General features: G+C 38.4%; 1 protein-coding gene and 1 non-coding gene across 9 annotated transcripts in view; both read right to left on the reverse strand.

Annotated features, from left to right (window-relative positions):
- The window catches only part of CADPS2 (calcium dependent secretion activator 2), a 540,052-nt gene that overhangs the window by 75,354 nt on the left and 448,612 nt on the right, over positions 1-16,086 (reverse strand). For all 8 annotated transcript variants that reach the window (XM_047839630.1, XM_047839625.1, XM_047839616.1 and 5 more), the window contains one exon: positions 4,596-4,752. In XM_047839630.1, the coding sequence (XP_047695586.1) occupies positions 4,596-4,752 (157 nt within the window). The remainder of the gene's footprint in view (positions 1-4,595; positions 4,753-16,086) is intronic.
- LOC125161406 (small Cajal body-specific RNA 20) lies at positions 1,583-1,712 on the reverse strand. Its single transcript, XR_007150609.1, has one exon. It is a non-coding gene; the product is annotated as a small Cajal body-specific RNA 20 (non-coding RNA).

Consider the following 16,086-nt stretch of genomic DNA (forward strand, 5'->3'; position numbering starts at 1 on the left):
TTACTCCTGGTTAAAGTTGTAATTAATTATAATTTGGACTCTAACGTTAATTGGGTCAATGTGGAAAAAACTGTCATGCCATAGTACTGATGTGAGGCTCTTTGTTTCTAGGGGGAATTAAAAGGATAGAAGTTGTATGTTTTCCTAAAGCTTTCCAAAAGGCCAATACAGGGGCAGCGGTAGGGTGATATTTTAACGTTTGAACTGAGTTCACTAAATCGCCATCTGAATATTTCAGGAATTGGGGCGCCTGGGTGGCGCAGTCGGTTAAGCGTCCGACTTCAGCCAGGTCACGATCTCGCTGTCCGTGAGTTCGAGCCCCGCATCAGGCTCTGGGCTGATGGCTCAGAGCCTGGAGCCTGTTTCCGATTCTGTGTCTCCCTCTCTCTCTGCCCCTCGCCTGTTCATGCTCTGTCTCTCTCTGTCCCAAAAAATAAATAAACGTTGAATATTTCAGGAATTTAATAAAACAAACACATAATTATTAACAATATTCTTCATTACTATCAAGAGTGAATTAATAGCAAAAAGAAAGTACAATTTACCAACTATCAAGATACTCAGTGGTCTTGGCTTTGGATAGTAACTTCTGAGTTTGAGAGGAAAGTGACTGCATTGTATTTCAATTCCCCAGACTCTACTGTGCTCCCAATACCAAAAGGAAATTATGGCACTGGGGAACTTTTCTATATACCTCACTACATGGAGGAGCTGTTTTTCTCTGAAATAATTGATGTTTTCTTCAAATCTGTTAATCACTGCAAAATCAAAGCCAAGATCTAGACTTACCTCAAAACTGATAGCGCTCAAAAGAGATCAGTAATAAATGCTTCCATGTTTTAGTTGAATAATTTACAACACAACATAAAACTATACTTTATGCATTTAATAGTAGCCAATGTTATAGAAATGGTTTAAAACGGGAAATTTTTAATTTAAAATTCAATTATTTTGAATTAAATATATGCAGGTCTGGCTAAAAATTAACTTTCTGCTATTCTCACTTTAGTGTTCCTTTTTATTTTTCTAGTTCTACAGAAAGTGGTTTGTTGCTTTTAGAACAAAATAAGATGCTTTCAGAACTTTTGTTAGTGAAGAAAAACTGCTAGCACTTGAAAACTTTTCTAAAACATTATTTTGTCAGCTGATGGAAGTAAGCACTTCAACAGAGAAAACTCTCCCCCGTGCAACTGTGTGGAGCCCAAGTTGTCCAATTCGATGCAGCTAATGGCTTAGAAGCGGGACTTGTATTTGCAACTGGCCTCCTGAGTGTCAGGTCTGATCTCCTTGCCTTGATGCCCGCGGTACTCTTTCTTCTCCGGCACCCACTCACGGCTCTTTCTCACCACCCTGCACCACGCAATCCCGTACGAGACCCTGTTTAGGTGTGTTTGTTAGGTGCTGCCTATGGATCAGGCAGGGGGCCAAGCTACTTTTGGGACAACACAGGCTAATATCAATCAGCTCATGAGAGTCTGGCAGTATCTAAGGAGAGCCAGAGGCCTCCTGCCCAGTGCTGCCACTTTAGACCCTTGTGTGTCTGTGGCCTGATATAGACCAAGTGGGAGCTCCCAGCAACTACAGATGTCTGAGGCAGGAAAATAAGGTTATTAGGTCATGACAGCCCCGACAATGATCCTTGAGAGCTGATCTTGGCCTCCAACCCTGGTTGAAGAGAAAAGGGACCCACACAGCCCCATGGGAGAGAGGCCCTTCATTTTAGTGTTCTTTTTGATATAACTCTCATAAATCCACACCTGCAATTTAAGAACTCTTATTAAAAATAAATAGTAGGGATGTCTGGGTGGCTCAGTCAGTTGAGGGTCCCACTCTTGACTTCGGCTCAGGTCATGATCTCATGGTTCATGGGATTGAGCTCCATGGACTCTGTGGTGACAGCTTGGAGCCTGTTTGGGATTCTCTCTCTCCTTCTCTCTCTGCCCCCAACCCCCCGCCCCCGCCCCACTCTCTCTCTGTCTCAAAATAAATACATAAGCTTAAAAAATAAATATTAAAAGAGGCCAATTCAGTGGAGTTTGCAGTTTAGGTCCCCCCGCAAAGGTTTCTTAGAAACCTATACTTGTTTTCTCCATGCATAAATACTGATATGTTGAATAAGTTAAATGATTCATCACCTTTACTGTTTGACTATGAACATTAATAAATGCCTCATTTTTGAATGAACTCCCAAATAAATTTAAATATGGTCAATTCTTGACTTTTTCATACAAATGGAGAAAGCAATGCTCAAAATAAGCTTACAACTATTTATGTTCAGTTGGGGACTTAATGAATAACACATATATTTATTTTTGACAGGTTTATTATCTTAAGATAATATGAAACCTGACTTATAATTTCTTAGCAGAAAATAAATGATGCTAAGAGACTGGGAAAAGAAGAAGGTCATTCAAAGTCTGCTAGCTGGGAGGAGGGAACCAAAGTACAACTTAAAAGCTGGCTGGGATCATTTGCAGAATGAATGATTCACATACAGATAATGTGGGTTTAGCTACTTCTGACAGTAGATATTGTGGTTAAATATGAATTAGGAAATGTAGCTTAGTTCTTTGGCTTTCTAGTAGGATATTTTGGAAATGAAATTGGATAGGAGAATGAAATTAGTTGAAAGAGTCGAGACTGAAATTTTCAGACTAATACCTATAATATTTATTTTGTGTCTACTATATGTGCACTATTATGGTGTTCAATCCTCACCACCAATGACACTGTATGTACTATTATTTTCCTTCCTTTATAGATGAAGAACCTGAAGTTCACAGGGGTCAAGCTACTGTCAAAGGTCAAGTTGCAAGTGGCAGAGACAGATGTGAATCTCTCTGGCATCACAGTCCATGTTAATAATTACTAAAAATCACACCTCTCTTACTATAACGGAGGTTCTTGACCTGCCATCCTAAATCTGATGTCTATGGGGAGTCTAATATTACACACAATTTCATATTAATGTGGATTTCCCCCTCCAGCAAAAACAGTTACAGTTTTATCAGAGATTGAAAAGGATGAACAACAAAGAAAGGTAAGATGTAACAGAGCAGAGTGAGGAACAAAACCGAAAGAGTAAGTTTTTTAGTTAAAAAAATTAAAAATGTTTGAGTGAGAGAGAGAGAGAGAGAGAAAGAGGGGACAAGGAACAGGGGAGAGGCAGAGAGGGAGGGATAGAGAATCCCAAGCAGGTTCCATGCTGTCAGTGCAGAGCCCGACCCAGGGCTCAAACTCATGAACTGTGAGATCATGACCTGAGCTGAAATCAAGAGTCGGACGCTTAACTGACCAAGCCATCTGGGTGCCCCAAGAGTAATTTTTTTTAAAAACAAAGATAAATGTAAAGACATGGATTTAAGTTTAAGCCTACAAGTACATAATAGTGATGTCCTGGAACGAGGGCAGTAAAAGGATCTGGAGTTTTAAGTTACACTAAGTTTGCAATGTATCACAGGGTGACTGAGTTCCTTGGCAAGTTAGAGCAGCATGAGCTGCACAAAGACAGGGCAGAGGGACAGCACCTCTCCTGGGGGTCTGGGTTACTCAGGCCACGTTGTGAGCACTGTGCTCTTCACAGCACCACACTCCAGAGCAATACTGAAACATGGACTGAGGTCTATGCAGAGGAAGGTGGTAAGAGTGGTAATGGGCACAGAAACACTATCATGCGAGAAAGGACTGAATGACCTAGCAATAATGGCTCAGAGAAGAAAACACACAATAGTACAAGGCTGTTACATCGATCACGTAGAACAAGTCAGAAGCAGAGGGGAGGGGGCGGCAGAGATCAACTTGGTCTATAATGGGAAGAACAGGATAGAACAGGTAACCGGTGACCTGTGATCACTGCAAGTGTTGAAGCAAAGGCCGTCAGTAGTAACCAAACTTGGGTTTAAGGGTACTTTAAAAAGAATCATCATGAGAAAGGCCTAGGAATCTGTGTGTTAAGAAATGTCCCCATAAAGTTCTGATGTAAAACTAGGTTTGTTCTGGCTTCTAGAAGACCATGTGCCAGAAAAGTTGTAGAAGTTGTTATTGCATTGGAAAGAAATGTCTCAATAGAGGACCTTTACATCCTCCTAAATTTCTAAATACTGAGAGAGCAACCCATACCACACAGCAATATTACACCATCATTACGGAAGCGAATCCCTCTCAGGCAAACAAAACTGTCAGAATGCATATTAGTAGAAGCCTTAACATAGCATGATTCTTAGAATAATGGCACACTTCTAAGTTGTCTTTCAGAGATGCAAGTATTCTCAAGTGCTTTAGAAATGCTAACCTCTGAAGATTTTCTGGTTCACAAGGTACAGCGAAGATGCCTATAATTATCAGTTCTTGATAAAAGCAGAAGGGTATAAATAAGAGGAACTTCAGAGGCCAGTGGAGAAATCTGGGCATATTACTGGTTTCCCCCAGAACCCAGCTTGAAAAAGTCAGGGAGACTGAGAAAACATTAATGTTATCAATGTCAATCTTGTTCAGTGAGTATGAGAGCTCTATAAATACACATTCATTCACACAACATTCTCTTCATCGACCTTCCCCTCCCCATTTCATATATGAAAGAAAACGCACGTGCTTACTGTCATTTCTGAGGAAATTATTAAGTAGTTGGAAAAGAGGAAAACTATCCCAGGAGTCTTGTGGCTGGGCCTCCAGTGCAGTATCCATATCCACTGTGAATAAAGCCCAAAATTTCTCTGCATGCTCTGCCAATAAATCAGGCCACCAGGCAAATGCCTATAAAAGGATAAATAAATAATGTAAAATTAGATTACTTCTTAGAAACACACACAAATACCCTGCCACCTGAAAACATGTCATTAAAAGTGAAACTGTAGAATGCTATAAAATAGGATATGTAACACATTTATTATTTTTTTCCAACTTTTTTTTTTTTTTTTTTTTGGGACAGAGAGAGACAGAGCATGAACGGGCGAGGGGCAGAGAGAGAGGGAGACACAGAATCGGAAACAGGCTCCAGGCTCTGAGCCATCAGCCCAGAGCCCGACGCGGGGCTCGAACTCACGGACCGCGAGATCGTGACCTGGCTGAAGTCAGACGCTTAACCGACTGCGCCACCCAGGCGCCCCTAACACATTTAAAAATAAGTCAACTCACAGAAAAAAGCGATAGTAGAAATACACAAAAACATTCATAAGTAGTTATACTTAAATTATGAAATAGATTTTTTTGTTTTATATTTTCAAATGTTATATATTAAACATGTATTTAAAAATTTTTTTTTTCAACGTTTATTTATTTTTGGGACAGAGAGAGACAGAGCATGAACGGGGGAGGGGCAGAGAGAGAGGGAGACACAGAATCGGAAACAGGCTCCAGGCTCTGAGCCATCAGCCTGGAGCCCGACGCGGGGCTCGAACTCACGGACCGTGAGATCGTGACCTGGCTGAAGTCGGACGCTTAACCAACGGCGCCACCCAGGCGCCCCTAAACATGTATTTTTAACATGAAGTGATAAATGTCATTTTGCATTTTAATTCTATTTTAGATTTCCTATTTCATTCAATGCCAAATTTGCTTATTTAAAATTTGTGCATAACATTTTTTCTCACATTTAAAAAATACTACTTTTTTATTTGTAGTACTTTAAAAAATAAATCTAAGGTGTAAAGCTAAAATATACTTTCAAAGGGAGGGATTTCTTAACTCTGATGTTAATTAGGTGCTCCAATGGTCTTTGTCGTAACTAGTCTTCCATAGTCTCTCTGATGCCCAGCATTTTAATTTTGCAGGTCTTGGCATTGTATATATGACTATATATGCGAATATTTTAATTTCTGCCTCTTAATTAGACAGTAACACTACAAAGACAAGTCTGTATATGTTCTATTTATTATTTTATAGTCAGCTGGGCATTTTCTAGTGCCTTTTAGGTCATGGCAATATTCACTTTAAAAAATCTGCTGTTTATCTGAGTGAAAATAATATTTACTTTCTAGAAAGTTCTTGAAAACCATGTGGTCTGACCATGGACCACAGCACCAAGACTGCCTGCCCATGGAATCCAGCAGCAGGCCCAATCTCCCATGGTCCCTACCAACCAGCCCACCAACAATCTCTTAATGGGATGATTAGTGAAGGGTTTTCCCTGAGGAAGCCAGTCTGTAGAGACTACAAGAGATGGCTGCTTCTTCATATGTGCAGACACCAACACAAGTCTTTAAGGACCATGAAGAATCAAAGAAACATGATATCAACAAAAGAACAAAATAAAGATCCAGTACCCAACCTAAAGACATGGAGATTTGCAAAGTGCCTGAAAGAATACAAAGATATCATCTTAAAGAAGCTCAATAAGCTACGAGAGAACACAGATGAACAACTAGTTCAGGAAAACATTAAAAAAACGAGAAGTTCAACAAAGAGACAGAAACCATAAGAACTAAACAAATATTCTAGAACTGAACAATGACTGAAAAATTCAATGGAGAGCTTCAACAGAGTTGATCAAGAAGAAAGAATCAAATCAATGAACTTGAAGACAAGTAATCTGAAGTTCTCCAGTCAGAGGAACAATAACAACAAAAGAATCAAACAAAGTGAAGAATGCCTACAGGATTTATGAGGTATCTTTGAATAAACCAGTGATAGATATTATGGGAGTCCCAAAGACAGGAGAGAAAGGGAAAGGGGCAGAAAGCCTTTTTAAAAGAAATGGTGGCTGCAGCACCTGGGTGGCTCAATCGGTTAAGCGTTAGACTTTGGCTCAGGTGATGATCTCAGTTTGTGGGTTCGAGCCCCATGTCAGGCTCTGCACTGACAGCTCAGAGCCCGGAGCCTGCTTCAGATTCTGTGTCTCCCTTTCTCTCTGCCCCTCCCCCACTTACACTCTGTATCTCAAAAATAAATATTTAAAAAAATTAAAAAAAAGAAAAGAAAAGAAAAGAAATAGTGGCTGAAAACCTCCCAAACCTGGATAGGGAAATGGACATCCAGATTCATGAAACCTAAAGGACACCAAATTGCTTGACCTAAAAAAGTCCACACCAGGACACATTATAACTAAACTGTCAAAAGTCAAAGACAGAGAATTTTGAAAGCAGCAAGAGAAAAGTAATTCATCATATACACCCCCCACCACCTCACCAAAGCTATCAGATTTCTCAGCAGAAACCTTGGTGGCTTGGTGAGAATGGTAAGATACATACAAATGCTAAAAAAAAAAAAAAAAAAACCCCGCCAACGAAGAATACTCAGTAAACTTGTTCTTTAAAAATGAAGGACAAGTAAAGACTTACCCAGACAAAAGCTGAAAAAGCTCATTACCACTAGACTTGCCTTTACAGATAAGTGCTAAAGGGCATTCTTCCAAATTGAAACAAAGGATGCTAAACATTAACACAAACATATATGAAAATATAGGGGTGCCTGGGTAGTTGAGCGTCCTACTCTTGATTTCAGCTCAGGCCATGAACTTGTCGTTTTGAGCTCAAGCCCTGCATTGGATTCTGCACTGATGGTGCGGAGCCTGCTTTGGATTCTCTCTCTCCCTCTCTTTCTCTACCCCTCCCCGGCTTGTGCTCTGTCTCTCAAGAAATAAATAAATAAATAAATAAATAAATAAATAAATAAATAAATAAATAAATAAATAAATATTGGGGCGTCTGAGTGGCTCGGTTGGTTAAGTGTCCCACTTTGGTTCAGGTCCTGATCTCACAGTTTGTGAGTTTGAGCCCCATGCCAGGCTCTGTGCTGACAGCTCAGAGCCTGGAACCTGCTTTAGATTCTGTGTCTCCCTCTCCCTCTGCCCCTCACTCACACACTGTCTCTCTCTGTCTCTTAAAAATGAATAAACATTAAACAACAACAACAACAACAAAAATATATGTGAAAATATAAATCTCACTGGTAAAGGTAAATACATAGACTAATAGTAATATAATACTATAATAGGGGTGAACAAATCACTTTTAATTCTAGTATAAAATCTAAAAGAGAAAAGTATTTAAAAAAAATTTTTTTTTAATGTTTATTTTTGAGAGACAGAGAGAGAGAGAGAGACAGAGAGAGAGAGAGAGACAGATCATGAGTGGGGGAGGGGCAGATAGGGTAACACAGAATCCGAAGCAGGCTCCAGGCTCTGAGCTGTCAGGGCAGAGCCTGACACGGGGCTTGAACCCACAAGCCGTGAGGTCATGATCTGGGCTGAAGTCAGACACTCAACCGACTGAGCCACCCAGGAACCCCAGGAAAGTATTTAAAAAAAAAAAACTTCTGCAATTATTAGTTTATTAGTATCACCCAGGACTCAGATGTTCAGTATTTCTCCTGAAATTACACAAACAAATGCAAATTGAAAGAATCCAAGTCAAAATTGTATAACAAAACAGCACTCCACCACAAAAGCCTGTAAAATTGTATACAAGAACACTATTTTAAAACACTGGCACTTTAAGAGAATGATAATCTCAAAAACCACAAAATTACCAAGTTCTTCCCTAAACTGCTAAGTAGATAAATATGACTCTAATGAGTGAGTGTGGGTTTTGTAAAGAAAAATCAAATCCAAATCAGATAACTCATACTGAAATACAAAGATTTAAGTGTCTACTTCCTTTAGGTCTATTTGATTTATATAAAGAAGCAAACTATGGTATAGGTTTTAAATGTGCCATACATTTTAGAAGTTGGCCCAATGAATTAAAAATACCTTTAATGGAGCATCAAGCTTCCTAAGAAATCCTTATGTACATAAATAGAAGGCATTTACAGTCAGCACTTTTTTTTCCCCTAGAGCCTTTGCTAGATCTAATGTCAACAAAAATTTTAATATGGCAGCCTTGTATTTTAAGCTCACACTTTTGGGGATACATTCTCAGGTCTTCTTTAATGTGGGAACTACAAATTTAATACATAGTAAGGGGAGTTAAAGAACATAGAGTCCTCATGTAAACGATTAGAACATACTTTTCTCCTAGTCCTTCAAGGATAGACTATCAAAATGTTTGAGTCTATACTAATCCCATGCTTTGAAAAGACTGGTTACTCTGCTTTATAAATGTAACTGGGCTATGTGAAGTCTGATGTCAACTGATCAAGATGGTAAGTTTCAGTTACAGATAAAAACTGTCTGAATTCAACTTTTATTACCCTCCTCATGAGTATGAAGGGTGTTAACAAAAGGTTTTTACCATAAAAAAATTTTTAATAATGACTATTACCAGAAAAGTTTGTTAATGGATACACAGTATAGAAGAAGTCAATTCTCCCATCAATGGCATAACGTAGGTGTGTGTGAGTGGGGTAAGTAAAAGTGTAGTGTTTTAAATTTAAGTTGTTACCACTGTTAAAAGGTGTGGAGTCCAATTAAAAGGTAAATCCTTACCTAAGAATACTTACTTTAAGTGTAAATGAATTAAACTCCCCAATCAAAAGACACAGACTGAATAAATAAATAAAAAAAACGGGGCGCCTGGGTGGCTCAGTCGGTTGAGCGTCTGACTTTGGCTCAGGTCACGACCTCGCGGTATGTGAGTTCGAGCCCCACGTCGGGCTCTGTGCTGACTGCTCAGAGCCTGGAGCCTGTTTCAGATTCTGTGTCTCCCTCTCTCTCTGACCCTCCCCTGTTCATGCTCTGTCTCCGTCTCAAAAATAAATAAACGTTAAAAAAAATTTTTTTTTTAAAAGATCCAACTCTATGTTTATGAGACTTTAGATTTAAGGACACACATAGGCTGAACGTGAAGGTATTGTAAAAGATATTCTGTGCAAATGGTAACCAAAAGAGCAGGGGTGGTTATACTTACATTGAACAAACAGACTTTAAGTAAAAAACTGCCGTAAGAGAAAAAAAGTGGGTCACTATATAATGATTAAAGAGTCAATTTACTAACAAGAAAGAATAATTATAAATATATATGCACCCAAGCTCAGAGTACCTAAATATATAAAACAAACACTGACACTCTTAAGGGAGAAATAGAAAGCAATACAATTATATTCGGAGACTTTAAAGACTACACTTTCAATAATGAATAGATCTCTTCCACACAGAAAATTAATAAGGAAACAGCAGACTTGAATAACACTTTAGACCAAATGGACCTAAAAGAACATATAAAGAACATTCTACCCACCAGCCAGAGACTGCACATTCTTCTCAAGTACACACAGAATAATACCCAGGAGAGATCCCATACTAAGTCACAAAAAATTCTTAACTTTTGAAATCACCCCAAGTATCTTTTCTTACAACAGTGGAAGGAGATCAGAAATCAGTAACAAAAGGAAGACAGAAAAATCACAAATATATGGAGATAAACAAGACACTCTTGAACAGCCATTGGGTCAAACAAAAAATCATAAGGGAAATAGAAAATATATTGAGACAAACAAAAATGAAAACACTATATACCAAAATTTATGGGATGCAGTAAAAGTAGTACTAAGAAGGAAGTTTACAGCAATAAACACCTATATTAAAAAAGTAGAAAGATCTCAAATAACAACCTCATGTCACACTTCAAGGAATTAGAAAAATAACTAAGTCTGAAGTTAGGAAAAAAACAAAATAATAAATATTAGAGCTTAAATGAAATAGAAAATATGAAGTAATAGAAGATATCAATGATACTAAGTTAAATTTTTAAAAAGATAAACAATACCAAGAAAACTTTAGGCTAATAAAAAGACGATGCAAATAAAATCATAAATGAAAGAGAAGGCATTAAAACCAATGCCATGGGAATAAAAAAGATGAAAAGGGACAATTACCCAATGATATCTTGAATATTACACCAAAAGCACAGACAATAAAAGCAAAAATACATAAATAGGACTATATCAAACTAAAAAGCTGCTGCATGGCAAAGGAAACCATCAACAGGCAACTTATGGAACGGGAGAACATATTTGCAAAGAGTTTCTCTGATAAAGGGTTAGTATCCAAAGTGTATAAAGAACGCTACAGCTCAACAGCATGAGAACCCAAATAATCTGATTAAAGGATGGGCGAAGACCTGAATGGACATTTCTCTGAAGAAGATTGACAAACGGCCAACAGCCATATGAAAAGGTCCTCAGCATCATTAATCATACTTTGATTTTCGAATGCAAATCAAAACTACAATGAGCTATCACCTCACACCTATCAGGATGGCTATTACTAAAAAAACCCACAAAAGATAAATTTTGTTGAAGATGTAGAGAAAGGAGAACTCTTGTATACTGTTGCTGAGAATGTAAATTGCTACTGCCATTATGATAAACAGTATGGAGATTTCTCAACAAATTAAAAATAGAAGTGCCACAGATCCAGCAATCCTATATATATAGGATTATATATAGATATATATATAGATATGAGTATATCTAAAGGAACTGAAATCAGAATCTCAAAGAGATATCTGCATTGCCCTGTCCACTGAAGCATTATTCACAATAGCTAAGACATGGAAGCAATCTAAATGTCCACCAGCAGATGAATGGATAAAGAAAATAGGGCATTGATATACAATGGAAATTCCTTTAAAAAGGAGGGAAATCATGCCATTTGCCACAACCTGGTTAAATCTAGAAGATCTTATGCTGAGTAGGATCTACACTAGTCAAATCCTTAGAAGCAGAGTGTGGAATGGTGGATTCAGACGCAGAACGGCTGGGGGGAGTGTGAATCAGGGATGCATTAGTGAAAGGTGCAAAGATTTCATTATACGAGATGAACAAGTCTTAGAGATCTACTGTGCAGTACAGTGCCTAGAGTTAACAGTGCTCTGTTACATACTCAACATTTTGCTTCGAGGCTACATCTTGTGTTAAGTGCTCTTATCACACTCACACAAAAAAAATAATGTGGATTTGTCTGGCTACGGCATCTCAGTTCTGTTTTCATTTGCATTTCTCTAATAATGAATGGGTTTGAACATTTTTTCATATCCATAAGGGCTCTCTTTATACTGTTTTTAGTGAATTGTTTTTCAGGTCTTCCCCCCCTCCCCAGCCTAGAAAAAAAAATTCTTTATTAAATAAAGTCTGTACTCAACATGGAGCTTGAACTCACCACCCCAAGACCGAGAGCTGCATGCTCTATCTACTGAGCCAGCCAGGAGCCCCCTTTCTCCCCCTTTTAAAATTTACCTTTTGGTACTGTGTTAACCAAATAGATACAAAATATTTACACGTTTGTGATACAGAAGTTTCCATTAGTTCCCAATTAGAATTAATCACTTAAAAAGGATTCATCATGGGGGTGCTTGGGTGGCTCAGTTGGTTAAGCCTCCAACCTCAGCTTAGGTCATGACCCCATGGTTCGTGAGTTCGAGCCCCGTGCCAGGCTCTGTGCTGACAGCTCGGAGCCTGGAGCCTGCTTTGGATTCTGTATCTCCTTTTCTCTCTACTCCTCCCATCTCTCTTTCTTTCTCAAAAATGAATAAACGTTACAAAAAAAAAAAAAAAAGGATTCATCATGCTATAGCCAGAGAAGTCAACGTTTACTTTCAAGAACTTTCTAAGAACATGTGATACATGGTTGTAAAACTTCATTTAATTTCTTCAAATGTAAATTAGATTAAAACCACATTAAGTGTCAAACCACAAAACAAAATGGATTATAAAATATCAACCCATTGGGTATTTTCTTAAAAACTTGTATCACAAGATAATGTCCAATTTATTAATACAAGTATTATTTTAAATGTTTTATTTATTTTTGAGAGACATAGAGACAGAGTATGAGTGGGGGAGGGGCAGAGAGAGGGAGACACAGAATCTGAAGCAGGTTCCAGGCTCTGTCAGCACAGAGCCCAATGTGGGGCTCGAACTCACGAACCATGAGATCATGACCTGAGCCGAAGTCAGATGCTCAACTAACTGAGCCACCCAGGCGCCCCACAATTTATTAATACAAAACATCGCCATGTAATGAATTAATGGATGGCCAGTGTAAGAAAGCATTGCCTACAGGAGGAATACAAACAGATGTGAGAGTTAGGGACATTTAATGCCCAGCTCAGTGTTTAGGACTTGAACTTTGCTGCTACAAATATATAAACGTGAAAAACTGTTGGAAATGGTATGCTTTATGTCATGAGCTATTGCTCTTTCAAAATATTATCTTTGAATACTTCTTAACTATCTACTTAAATGGGTATGTGACAGGGGCGCTTGCGTGGCTCAGTTAAACGTCCGACTTTGGCTCAGGTCATGATCTCATGGTTCGTGGGTTGGAGCCCCACATCCGGCTCTGTGCTGACAGCTCAGAGCCCGGAGCCTGTTTCAGATTCTGTGTCTCCCTCTCTCTCTGCCCCTCCCCCACTCACTCTCTGTCTCCCTCTGTCTCAGAAATAAACAAACATAAAAAAAAATGGGTATGTGACAAATAATATAAAAGTAAAAAATAAAACAGTGTCATTTCATTACATATGTCTTACTCCTATCTTTTAGAGCTACAGCAATGACTGACATAAGAGGAACCGGAGATTCCTGACTCTAGTTGCAGCAGGATAGAAACTCAAGCAAAAATGTGGTGCTGCAAAGAGGGACTTGTGGTCTTACTTGTAGTTCACAACCAGTACTTTCACAAAAGATTAAAATTTTTAATCTCAAAAGGTTAAGAAAGTAACTATCATGTTATGTCAAGGATCGTTTCAAGGCTCAGAAAAATTTACAGAGCTCTTTTTAAAATGAACTTGGAAGACAAAGCCACGGTAGGGAATGAAATAAAATGGAACAGAATTTTATCTAAAAAAAAAAAAAAAAAGTAACTTCAGGATGGCAAGATTTTGCGATCAACTCACAACTTTCATTATTTTTACAGAAGTGTACTTCTGTGTCTCAAACTGTATTCCTGATGAATGTAAGCCAATCTGTGATGAACGCTTATTGTTCTCCTAAGACGACCAGAGAAAGCTTTAAGCAATCACAGTCTTTGAAAAGAAAAAGTAAGGGTCAAAGGCCGTTACCTTGAGAACAGAGTGGTTTCGACACCTACCCACTTACTTTTTTGCCATCCCCCTAGGTGGCAGTCATCCCACCGTGGACTGTAAGAAGAGAGGCTGTACGATGTCCTCCCTCAAGGACCACTTTACGGAGGATTGTGGAGGTTCCATGGCGTCAAGATCTCCACCAGGGAGGAGGAAACCCCACCCAGAAATGTAGCCATCTGAAGGGCACCAATCAAGTCATGATTACCTGGGTTAAAGTTAACTTAGCATTAGAGCTAAGCCACTAATTTTTGTATATGAGATGACAGAGGCAGAAGGTAATGCTGAATTGTTTAAGAGGAAAATACAAAACTTGATTGTAATCCTTCAGCCATACCATTTCTACCAACATTCTAACAACAAAAAGATCTTATACAGTGAAAATGATGTATGCGACAAGGTGACAATACTTTGAAAGCTGTGTTTGTTTTCTAAGCATAGTTGAAAACAGTGCAGGTAAGAATGGACACTGAAACTAGAAGTGAGTACCAAGCTTTTGCACTTAGTGGTGAGACTTGAGTGCTCATGGACAAATCAGTTCCCTCGGTGAATTTCCATTTCCTCTTCTGCAAATTGGCAATACTTCTCCTCACCTCCCTTATTTATTTTTTGAGAGAGAGAGAGAGAGAGAGAGAGAGAGAGAGAGAGAGCAAGCACAAGCAAGCTTGGGAGGCACAGAGAGAGAGGGAGAGAGAGAATCCCAAGCAGGCTCCACACTCATCACGGAGCCTGATGTGGGGCTCGATCCCACAACCGTGAGATCATGACCTGAACCAAAATCAAGAGTCAGATGTTTACTTGAGCCACCTAGGCGCCCCTATTATAAAGGCTTTTTATACATTATATTATTTGATCCTCAAAACAACCCTTCCAGAAAGGTAAATGGCATAATTATCCTTGCTTTCTATGTTAGCAAACACAGAGAGTTTACAGAACTTGCCCAAAGTCATACACTTCGTAGGTGTCAGGACAATAATTTGAATCTCAGTCAGCTGGAGTATAGAGACCAAGCTTTTACACATGTAGATGCTTCTTAATCAACAATACTTGTCCTTCTATCTGTATGTCTATCATGTTGTGCAGATCAGACCACTGTTAATGTCTTCCGGTTTTTTCTTGCCAGAACATCTATTAATATTCCTTTATGTCTTTTCTAATTTATTTGAGGTCAGAAGCTTTTGATTAACTTTACCCTAAAAAATATAGTTAAAATTTATAATTTACAAAAAAAAGGTAACTGCATAAATAAGCAAAAAACAGTGAATCTGATTTTGAAATGCACTATGTGCTCATTTTTTTTTCCTCAGGAAGAGATCAGTTTGCAATCCTGTATATTATAGACAATCTTGAAAGCTCTGGAGACAAGTCTAGTGTCTGGAAGATCCCCCAGCCCCAACATACACATACACAGAGAGCAATGTAACACTAAGGGGCCATATTCCAGAAATATGTACGCTCTTTTGAGGAACCAGTAGAATGGTCTAGAGGACGACACCTAAACCACTGTCAACCTAGCCATAGGTTTTTTATGGCTCTTTGGATTCAACAAAATCTCTCCCTCATTGGATTCATACATGAATATAAATATTGAAATAATCAAGAGAGAAAGCAAACTGAAAATATTTCAAAGCATATCTTAGGGGAAAGTACTTTACAGAGGAAAGTACTACTCTTATTATTATATAGTATTATATATATTATATACACACAGTATTAAACATTACTAAATAATTAACAGACATTTTTGGTAGGCTATTGATGTTCATGGAATTCCATTTGAGAGTCACTGCAGCAAATGGAACTCTGTCTCTATAACTTTGCCATCTGAAAGCCACTTGCTGGTTATCTTTTTTCAAAATAAGGGACATTTGTTGGACCAGAGGCTAATCTAACCCAATAGTAAAACCACTCTAAAAAATGTTGGTTTATCTCACTGGCTATCGAGATACAAATACTACGTAATTAATACTAACTCAACGGTTGGGATTATTGTAGTTTAGTCAGTAGTCGGTAGGAAGCAGATCTCGTTCATGAACAAATAACCGTACTTTAAGATGCTCCTTGGATGTGCATGTTAGTGAGAAGAGTAGGGTCACACACAAAGTGGCAAAATAAATGGAGAAAAAAATCA

The sequence above is a fragment of the Prionailurus viverrinus genome, chromosome A2 (assembly GCF_022837055.1).
Source record: "Prionailurus viverrinus isolate Anna chromosome A2, UM_Priviv_1.0, whole genome shotgun sequence".
Classification (NCBI taxonomy): domain Eukaryota; kingdom Metazoa; phylum Chordata; class Mammalia; order Carnivora; family Felidae; genus Prionailurus; species Prionailurus viverrinus.